Consider the following 10,230-nt stretch of genomic DNA (forward strand, 5'->3'; position numbering starts at 1 on the left):
GTCCACTCGCCGGCTTGCTCAACCTGTGCCACTCACCTCCTTTGATCTCTGCCGTCTCCTCCTTCATCAACTCTCTTTCTTGCTCCACTTCAGCTGCACTCCATCACCCCTACTCAACCCACCCCACCCTCTGGGTGGGCTTCTCTTTTATCCCTTCAGCCTAGCCATGCTCCACCTGCCAACCACACCCTGCTGCTGCCTTCTAACCATGGCCCTAGCTGGCCTAGGCAGCTGCACTCGTTTGGCTGGAAGCCCTGGGTCGGTCCACCAAGCCTCGTTGGCTGGCTATCCAACCTCCCTGGCTGAGCTGACGGCTGAAGGCAGACCCAGCTGAGCCTCCTTGGCTGGCTGTCCATCTCCCACCAAATGCCTCAGGCAGCTCCACCTGGAGCTGCTTAGCTCCTAGCATCCCCTGGGCTAGGTTATTGCTTTCCAGCTGGGCTGCAGGCTGGGACATGGCTCTGAGCTGCTGAGGCTGCTTCTCCTCCTTGGCTGGTAAGGCTTCAGCTTGGCCCGCTGCTGGCTGCCTGTCCCCACTGTCTAGGCCCTCCCTGTCTGCTCTAGCCTCTTCTGGGTTGCCCCCATTCTCCCTACCTGGCCCCCTGGACTCCCACTGGAGGGTGGGACTAGCTGGCCTCCACCTGCCCCTTCTAACCCTCTGGGGCTTGGGTGTCTCTTCCGTTCCCCCTGTGGCCAGCTGGGTCTGGCTGTCTGCTGAGGCAACTGGGCCACTGTCTCCCGGGGATCTCCCGTCTTCTAGACCCCAGACAGCAGTGCAGTGACATGGCCACTGCAAGTTTGGGGACACAGTGAAGAATGGTGGCACTGGCACAGCAAACAACTGCCACATCAAGTGGGAAGTGGCCAGTCCCTTTCAAAAGCTTTAGAATCCACGGCTGCCTAAGAGATTTGGCTCCACTTTTGGTTCACTTTTAGCTACTTTGGGATCCAAGATGCTCAGGAGAAAGGCAGATATATAAATATTTTAAATATACTGGCAAAATTTGCCGTCTCTTAAGTTCTACCAAATTTAAATCCAACACCTGTTCATGTTATGTTCACCTGTTTGGGGAGTGCCACGACGCTGGCGGGTGGAGATACAGGGACCACATTCACCTGTTTATTCATTTATACCCCACTCTTCTCACCCCTGGGGATCCAAACCGGCCTACGTCCCGTTCTCTCCTCCAATAACAACCCTGGTTAGGCTGAAAGTGAATGGCTGGACCCAAGATTACCCAGAAAGCTTCTGTGGCAGCGTGGAGATCTGAACCTGGCTCTCCCAGATTGCCGTCCAACACTCTGACCAGTACACCACGCTGGCTCTCAGGTGCCAAGTCAGCCCACGGAGGATATTATCTTAAACTTTGGGTTCAGTTTCACTCTGTGGTGCTTTTCTAGTCTATGACATTTGCAGCATAGTTGTAAGCAAGGAGTCAGTTAACAGGAAAATCACAGTGCTATGCTTGGTTTGGAACAAAAAATGCGCTGTGCCAAGATCCCATAACATATACAGATCACATACTGTCTGCCAGTTGTTTATAATAATGGAAAAAGAGACAGTGTGGTGCAGTGGTTAATGCTGGACTAGCCTGAATGTCTGGGGTTCAAATTCTCATTCTGCCATGCGTGTCTCCTTTGCTTCTTGAAGGAAAAGCAAGATCAAAAAAATGTGCTAGATAGGTTAATAGATACAGGTCTACAAAGGTCAGCGAAGCCCTAGACATCGTTCATGACCCACTAGTTGGGAGACTTCACCCAAATCCCCCTTGCATTTCCCAGCCTATTTTCATTGCAATAAGGGCTACAAAACTGCTTTCGAAAACTAGTGAAAACAGGAGTTCCCAAGAAGCCGTGTTCCATGCAGTAAATCGATTCCACACTTGCACAGCAGAGCCAGGGCCTCTACGCAGCCCTTGCTCATCGATTATCTCTGCCACTCAGCCCTTTGGAAAGTGTTTGGAATCAAGAAATAAAAAGAAGCCAATCAGCATGTGGAAGTACACTTCATTTATTATGCTCAGAGAATGTTAGATTTGCTGATTTACTAAAACAATCTCATGTTCTCGGTACAGCACATTACAAATGGGAAAAGAGACAAAGATTATCTTGTAGCCACTTCCTTTGTAAACTTACAGCACTGGAACAGCAACGGGTAGAAAGTTAGAAAGGCAGGCCCTAAACTGTGAAACAGAAGAATAATAAATCAGAAATGTGAAATGCTCTGTTAGGAAAGGAAGAATCCAACATCCGTCACATATATAGATCGGGACTCACAGCAGCGTGGTTTTAAAATTAGAGTGGGAAAAGTGAAGCTGCACGTGGGACTATGCATTAGTTGTGCAATGATTCTCTGGCCATAAGGAACCTTCATATCCATACAGCTGTACATGTCCTTGAGTGTTCACACAAAGCTAAAACCATCTCTTAAACTTTATGTTACTCTTTTAACCCTTGTCAACCCAGATCCAACAGAGACTGACAGACACCATCAATAATGTAAACACACACAGAGTAATGCTCGGCACAGACTGCAAATTTAAATCCTTGTCAACAGCCCCACTGAGATTAGATTCAAAAGGGGTCATTCAGGTATCAAATGTTCTCGGGGTGTCATGTCATAGAGCCGTCCAAGAGGTAGTCACAGCCGGTAGGGATCACAGTCTCTTCTGAGCTGTAGAAACAGCCTTCTGAAGTTGCTCTCTTGGCACAAGCTGAAAAGTTTCCAGGGCATGAACCAACTGATCCCGAGCATTGCCTATGAAAGTGTTGCTAAGGAAAGCTGGGAGACCCCCGACACCATCGCGCATGGTGTAGAGCGGGACACGGACAAGACCCATCACCTGAAGCGACACAGGAGCAGAATTCAGGTCACAAGATTCCATCCCGAACCCCAAAAATAGTTCTTAGTAGCAGAACAACTTTACTTGCACCCAGGGCTTTTTTTCTGGGAAAAGAGGTGGTGGAACTCAGTGGGTTGCCCTTGGAGAAAAGGGTCACATGGCTGGTGGCCCTGCCCCCTGATCTCCAGACAGAGGGGAGTTTAGATTGCCCTCTGCGCCGCTCGGCGGCGCAGAGGGCAATCTCAACTCTCCTCTGTCTGGAGATCAGGGGGCGGGGCCACCAGCCATGTGACCCTTTTCAAGAGGTTCTGGAACGCCGTTCCACCGCATTCCAGCTGAAAAAAAGCCCCGCTTGCACCCAACATCTCATCCCCACTACATGATGCAATGTGTGAATTCTGCACACGCATAGAAAAACTGCAGAAAGTAATCCCGAAGCTGAAATTTAATTAAAGAAAAAAGAATTTCTAGACCTCATGGCGTATCTTGGAAACTTATGGGCGAAATCTTAGTGGCTCAGCCACTAAGCAGTAGGACTTCAGTGCTCAGCTTAGTCATGACCAGCCAGACCGGAGCAGATTTCGCAAAATGGTAGTAACAAAGACAAAAATTCAGAATAAGTGTATTAATGTAATTTTTCTTACTTAATTTTTTCAAGTTGTGAAATTCAGCATCTCTTGGTGCAAAATACTCATTACTTCGGAACAGAGTTTTAAATTATTTGATGCAGAGTACACACAGTTCTGTTAAAAAAAACCCCCATCCTCTCCCCACCTCCAAACCGTGATCTTTTGCCCGAGTGGCCCCCTCCTCTATGGTCCGGAGTTCATCCAGGCAGAGCTGCTTGGCATAAAAGTGAGCCACCACTCGTTGTGGATTCTCGGAGGCGTGTGAGCTCATGTAATCCAGCTCAGCTATGTGCAGTGAGGCAGCCCCAGGACCCAGCTCTTCTCTAAGCTCCCGGTTCAGACCCTCTTCCAGGGAGGTGTCCCGCAGGTCCACAAACCCACCTGGAAAACCCAGGCGCCCATCAAACCGCATCTGCATCTGTAAAAGAAGAGGACAGAGGCAGTTTGCTCCTGCACTTCCAGCCACATGCCCCTTCTGCCACCACACCCCTCCCATCTATGCCACTCACAGAGCTCCAAACCAGCTCAAAGATCCTTTCCCATCACCACTGGCAACCACAGAAAGGAGTAGAGACACTCCCCAGTCCCAGCTTCCAGGACTGTGTCCAAAAGGCATCATAAACTGCAAGTAAGCGACAGAGAGCGCTCCTGGCATGGCTGACTGGCTCACCACTCTGTTTAATTGGATGGCGAGGTCAGAGGGCAAAGTGAAACTGCCCTACATCAACCCACACCTGTAGGGGACATGTGAGCCAATCCAAATTTTAATATTATTTCTCTTTTATAGGAACAGGTTTGCTGCCGATTATTTTTATTATTTTTATGACTGCCATTTGTGATGGACTGGCATTAGCTGAAAATTGTACTTTATCTGCCACTCTGCCTAATTCCGCTTCCATGTATTCCCCCACCCCCCGTTACCATATTCTGGTTGCCCTCAATCCACCGCACGCAACTCTTTCCACCTCTTCTTCCACCACCTCTTCTTCTTCCACATAACTCATTCCACCGCTCGCAAAGGTACATTGTGGCAGATTTAAGAGATAACTAGAACTCATAATCAGGTAGATCCTTTCCAAGCTGGTTATGAGACTGCAACACCCTTGGCCACCCTGTGCCAGGAGATGTACAGAGGGTACAGACTTTGTTGATGCTCCTGGACTTCTCAGCAGCTTTCAATAATATAGTATCTTTCTGGGCTGCCTCTCCAGGCTAGGATGGAGAGGCACCATTCTGCAGCAGTTCCAGGCCTACCAGGAGGGTAGATTTCAGAAGGTGGTACTGGGGAGTGCAGCTCAACCCCTTGGCCTTTGGGATCCTGCAGGATTCCAACTTGTCCCCATGTGATGTAATATCTACATGATACTGGTGGGTGAGGTGACTGATATTTGGGCTGGGTGGTGGCCAGCATATGGATGACACTCAAGTCTATCTCATGCTTCCAGTTGATCCCAGTGAAGCTGCAGAAACCCTGAACTGATGCCTGGATTGGATGTGAACTAATGAACCGAACCCAGGCAAGACGGAAGTGCTATTGGTTTGCAGAAAGTCTGACCCAGGATTTAAAGTGTCACCCATTCTGGCTGGGACTGCACTCCCTTTGAACGAACAGGTCTATAGTCTGGGTGTGCTCTGGATCCCAGGCCTATAGCTGGATAAGCAGATGGCAGGTATAGCCAGGAGTGGCCTTTACCAGCTTTTCTTGGTTAACTGGTTGCGGCCCTTCCTGGGAAGCAAAGATCTGTCCCCTTTGGGTACATGCCCTGGTTACATCTAGACTAGATTACATGGGTGCCCTTGAAAAATGTTCAGAAATAATATTGACCTTCAAAGCTCTATATGGCTTGGGAACAACACACCTGAAGGACCACTGACTCATGAACCTACCTGACCACTGCGGTCATCTTTGCAGGGCCTGCTTCTGGTGCCCCACCTTCTGAGATTAGATGAGTGGCAACCTGGGAGAAGGCCTTCTTGGTCATGACACCCGAACTCTGGAATTCTCTCTCCAGGATGACTCATTGGTCCCCTTCTGTTGCCATCTTCCTCCGGTGGGTAAAGACTTCTTTGTTTCACTTGGCATTATCTCAGTGATCCTTCCTTCCCGTTTAATGTTTCAATTGTTGTTTTTATATTGTATTAATTTAACTTTGATTTTAATTGTTTTAATAACGTTTCTTGTTGTTTTTAATGTTTTTAAGATGGAATTTTATTATGTGTTTTGACATAAGGTTGCCAGGTCCTCTTGGGGGGGGGGATGGGGAAACGTGCTGCAGGTGAACTCATTCCTAGCATTACACAGAAGTAACAGGTTGCACCAGAGGCCAATTGAGTAAAAATCAACCCCAAACACTAAATTGGGGGCCGATTTTTACTCAACTGGATCCCTGGTGCAACCTGCCACTTCCGAGTTGTGACATCATTCCTAGAGTGTGCTGGAGCACACTGCCTCCCCCACAGCCCCATGCTCATGCCTTCCCCCTCCCCCTGCTGGCCAGGTGAGAGGTGGTGGGGTGGAGGCCGGGGGTCCCTTGCCCCCACCAGGGGACTGGCAACCCTAAACAGCTGCCTTGGTGGCCTTTGTGAGGGCAGAAAGCTAGACTGCACATTTTGTAAAATAAATACATTTCCAGCAAAATAACTCGTATGAGTCCCTTGAAAGACAGCTGAATTAGAATTACTCAGGCAATCTCCTCCTCTCCTGCCCGCAACTAGAATTTGGGATTTCTCAGTCATTACAAGAGTTAACTCCTTTAGCAAGTCTATAGAGTGTGCCAATTACTGCTACTGTGAGTGGTCCGAATTTCTCCATCAGATGAGAATTTTCCACAATTTCTGCATTTCACGGTCCTTTCACACTGCTGCGTGCAATGTTTTCTTCACAATTACTTATATAATGCCTGCCTAGTGAGGCTCCGCTAAATGCATCCAAAGAAGCGGGCTTCATGCTACCAAAATCATGCCAGAAGAATGGCTCAAAGCACAGTAAAAATCGTACCTGCCTAAACACGCCACGCCCCCTCCCTTTCTAAAAAATGCCACTCCCCTTCCCCATTCCAGGCATTCTCAAATGTGTTGTAGATCCAGAGGAGTTAGCCGTGTTAGTCTGTAGTAGCAAAATAGAAGAGAGTCCAGTAGCATCTTTAAGACTAACCATCTTTACCGTAGCATAAGCTTTCGAGAATCACAGTTCTCTACCTCCATGCATCTGAGGAAGAGAGCTGTGATTCTCGAAAGCTTATGCTACAGTAAAGATGGTTAGTCTTAAAGATGCTACTGGACTCCTTTCAAATGTGTTGGAGTTTCTCAGGTGGCGAGGAACACTCTTTGCATGCTCAGAAGCCATTTACAGTCATTTTTAGCTGGCAGGGGCGGGGGTGTCCTTCGCCAAGCCGCGGCATTGGAAATTGGCAGAGGCTCTGAACCTGAGCAGAAGAAAGCCACCCCCACCCCCCGTGCAATAACCACTCCCTCCTTTAAATACCCAGACCGCCCCCCTCTCCTCCCGGCCCCCAGTCGCTTTTTCTCACCAGCACCGCGAATCGCAACGGGATCTTTCCGAACAGGCGCTCGGGGCAGGGCGCGTAGAGGAGGGCGTGGCAGGCATGCTTCCACTGCGGGGGCCCGAGGCGCAACGCCGCCTCCCTGGACAAAGCCCGAGGGTCGCCCATCGGGGCAGCCGGCGCTCCTCGACCCGCTCTCCCTTCCCTTCCCTTGGCTCCGCCTCCTCCTCTGGCGCAGCAGCGGCTACAATCTCAGCGTTCGCGAATCCTTCCTGCCGGATTTCTGATTGGACACGACCTGCTCTTTCTCTCCAATCAGCGCACAGCGAGTAGCTGCCGCGGCCAATCAGAAAGCCGCCAGGATGAACTCGGAGAACGTCGAGACATTGTAGCGGCTGCGCAGTGGAAGGCGTGTGCGCTGCTCCTGGCCGCGGTTAGGAGAGGCGTATAAAAATCTAAAAAAGAAACTTAAATCAGGAATAGGGCGGACGCGGTTTCCTGCTTGATTCGCCCCTTTAAAAATAAACCTCTAGATTTCGGCAGATATTTGTTGGAATGAAATGTTTAAAATTCACTAGACTCTCGTTTACCTGCCGTGGTAGAATGTTGAGGCCAATGGAAGTCACCACTTTGCACTGCCCGTGGGAAAAGTCCAGCTCTTTGGGTTTAAATAAATAAATAAAACCTCCCCACTAATAGAAAACTAGTAGTGCAGGGAGCGAGAAGCTATCCTTCTGTTTGCATGCAGGGAGTTTTTAGACTTCGCGTTTAAGAATAGCTCCGTGTGTAGTTTAAAATACTGCAATCCATTCTACCTTGCTCAGCATTCTACCAGCGAATGAGTAAAATAAACCTTAGAGTTCCGTCTATGTATATATAGATTTAGAAGACAACCCTAACTATAACCAGGGCTTTTTTTCTGGGAAAAGAGGTGGTAGAACTCAGTGGGTTGCCAGCACAGGGGGCAACTCCTGTCAGGAAGGGGTGCCCCTGGTACCACATGCGCACGCGCAAAGTGCGCACACGCTTCTGGGACCACACAATGACATCACTTTGGGTCAGCTGGAACAAGGGGGGTAGTTTTTAAAAGTTTAAATCACCCTCAGTGAAAATGGTCACATGGCTGGTGGCCCCACCCCCCGATTTCCAGACAGAGGGGAGTTTAGATTGCCCTCCACACCACATGGCGTGGAGGGCAATCTAAGCTCCCCTCTGTCTGGAGATCAGGGGGCGAGGCCACCAGCCATGTGACCATTTTCAAGAGGTGCCGGAACTCCGTTCCCGCGTTCCAACTGAAAAAAAGCCCTGAATGCTGCACAATCAAACTTCAATGCTCCAAATTTCCTCTTAAAATATGAGGCAGCAAGCCTTACTGCCACCTCAGCAAAATATTCATGAAACTGAAGGCGGGCAGAGAGTTCCACTTTCAGATGTAGTTCTGGCCCATCCCTTCCACAGAATGTTTCAAACTTCTGGATGCCAAAGTTCGCAAAACCTGTAATGATTACGGGTGGATTGCAACTTCACAATCCAGCTCGCAGACATATTTTTACAAATAAGCAGAACTAAGCGATAAACATTTCCCTGAACAGTAGCAGTTAAAGCCGCCAGCAGGAGTTGCATGGGAGAGCACGAATCCATTTTAAAACCTCCTCACATTCAGAGCACATCAGAGGAAGAGCTCAACTGAACCCTTTTCTCCAATATGTAGGGTGGCGTGGGGCTCTTTTCCCTGGGGAAGTTTTGAAACACACAATCCACACACATCCCTGATGTGATACGCAACCATTGCAGAAGTGATGCTTATTCCAAATTGGGGCAGGAAATCACAAGAGAGGTGGGGGGGCAAGGGCTCCTTTCGAGGGTCATTTCCACACTCATTGGATAATGCACTTTCAATGCACTTTAGCGATCCTTTGGAAGTGGATCTTTTGTTTCACACACGAAAATCCAGTTCCAAATGATCACTAAAGAGCATTGAAAGTGCATTATCCAGTGTGTGTGGAAGCAGCCAAGGTTGAACTTGGGCTTCATGCTTTTTGAAAAAAAGGGGAACAAACAAAAAAATATTCCACAGTCAACATTCCTTAGATTTACGCCACCTTCAAATTATTGTCTTGTCAGCTGCCATGGATCCTTCTAAAGATCCCTAAAGGACCTTTGTGGTGTTTCACTTTTTTAAAAAAAAAAATGAAATCTTTGCTGTATACATCTGGTCAAATCACACCTTTGGTCTCTTGTGTTGCTTTCAACCGCATGCTCACAAACAGGGTTTCGAAAAGAGAAAAGGACTCCGTTTAACTTTGAAACGAGACATTACTCCAAAACATATTTAAGTGATGATGGGAGGGCAGAAGCATTTGCTTGGTGTTTTAAAAACATTTGGTTGAGTCATATACTCAAAGGCCAAGTGTGGGTTTCCAGGGCAGACTAACAGAAGCCTCACAGCAACACAAAACAAGACCTTGGTTGCACAAACATAACACAGACTGTTTCCTTAAAGGGACAGTGCATCAGAAGCCACGGCTCACAGCAACCCACTTTTAAGATGATTTACCTCTGAAATGTTCCCAGTTTGGTTGTAAGCAGGACCTTAAAAACCACCCAAGTGGATCAAAGATACAGATGTTCGTTTCACACAGCCAAAGTACATAAAAACACCTGAGCAAATACAGCGTTATTTTCAGCGCCGTAAGATAGTGGTAAAGACTTAGGCCTTTTCACATAGCAGTTGTACACTGTTTTGGCTGCTAGTTGCTAATGATTTTTTTTAGCCTTCTCAGACAAAGACACATGCCCCATTTGCAATGCGGGGTTGAGTCATTTTTTTTTAAAAAAAAACCTTCCTGTTCTAAAGTTTTCAGTGTGCTTCCCATTTACTGTGGAGCACCTTTTAAAATGTCTATAGCATTTCCCCCTCCAATTCCAGCGCATTGTTTTTTTTTAACGTTAAGAGTAGCACTGTAGAATTGTAATGATAGATGCATCAGGTTCTCTGAATCGCCAGCTTTCATTTTAAAAAAAGTAAGTTTCTAGTCCTTTCCCTTTAGGAAATACGCCGTTTCCCCTTCATATCTGCAAGGGAAGGGGCTAGAGACATAGTTTTTTTTAATTCAGAGAACCTGCTACATCTCTTGTTACAACACTATAACAATATTTGTGTGCTGTTTTTTTAAAAGAATGCAAAAGCCCTGACGGCCCTGAGGAAGGGGGTGGGGTAGCCACTTCCCATGCCAGAAAAAGTAGCACTGAGGC

At 47.9% G+C, this 10,230-nt stretch overlaps 1 protein-coding gene across 2 annotated transcripts; it reads right to left on the reverse strand.

Moving 5' to 3' along the window:
- Positions 1 to 1,995: 1,995 nt before the first annotated feature.
- LOC129346189 (U8 snoRNA-decapping enzyme-like) lies at positions 1,996 to 7,170 on the reverse strand. 2 transcript variants are annotated; one of them, XM_055003510.1, is made up of 4 exons: positions 7,003 to 7,080; positions 5,360 to 5,514; positions 3,618 to 3,890; positions 1,996 to 2,843 (listed from the first exon to the last, which is right to left on the reverse strand). In XM_055003510.1, the coding sequence occupies exons 2-4, from the start codon at positions 5,492 to 5,494 to the stop codon at positions 2,658 to 2,660; spliced, it is 594 nt and encodes a 197-aa protein (XP_054859485.1). In that variant the 5' UTR covers positions 5,495 to 5,514; positions 7,003 to 7,080; the 3' UTR covers positions 1,996 to 2,657. The 2 variants fall into 2 exon arrangements, with proteins under 2 accessions (XP_054859485.1, XP_054859484.1); XM_055003509.1 differs by lacking the exon at positions 5,360 to 5,514 and having other exon boundaries at positions 7,003 to 7,170.
- Between the last annotated feature and the right edge of the window lie 3,060 nt (positions 7,171 to 10,230).

This window comes from Eublepharis macularius, chromosome 19, assembly GCF_028583425.1.
Source record: "Eublepharis macularius isolate TG4126 chromosome 19, MPM_Emac_v1.0, whole genome shotgun sequence".
Taxonomy (NCBI): domain Eukaryota; kingdom Metazoa; phylum Chordata; class Lepidosauria; order Squamata; family Eublepharidae; genus Eublepharis; species Eublepharis macularius.

What these genes read in the sequence shown, in the direction of transcription:
- LOC129346189 (XM_055003509.1), bottom strand. Translation starts at nt 7,143, where the DNA reads ATGGGCGACCCTCGGGCTTTGTCCAGGGAGGCGGCGTTGCGCCTCGGG. An exon ending in CGTTGCGATTCGCGGTGCTG is followed by an intron (nt 3,891 to 7,002) that starts GTGAGAAAAAGC and finishes CTTCTTTTACAG; the next exon opens with ATGCAGATGCGGTTTGATGG. An exon ending in CAAAAGATCACGGTTTGGAG is followed by an intron (nt 2,844 to 3,617) that starts GTGGGGAGAGGA and finishes GTGTCGCTTCAG; the next exon opens with GTGATGGGTCTTGTCCGTGT.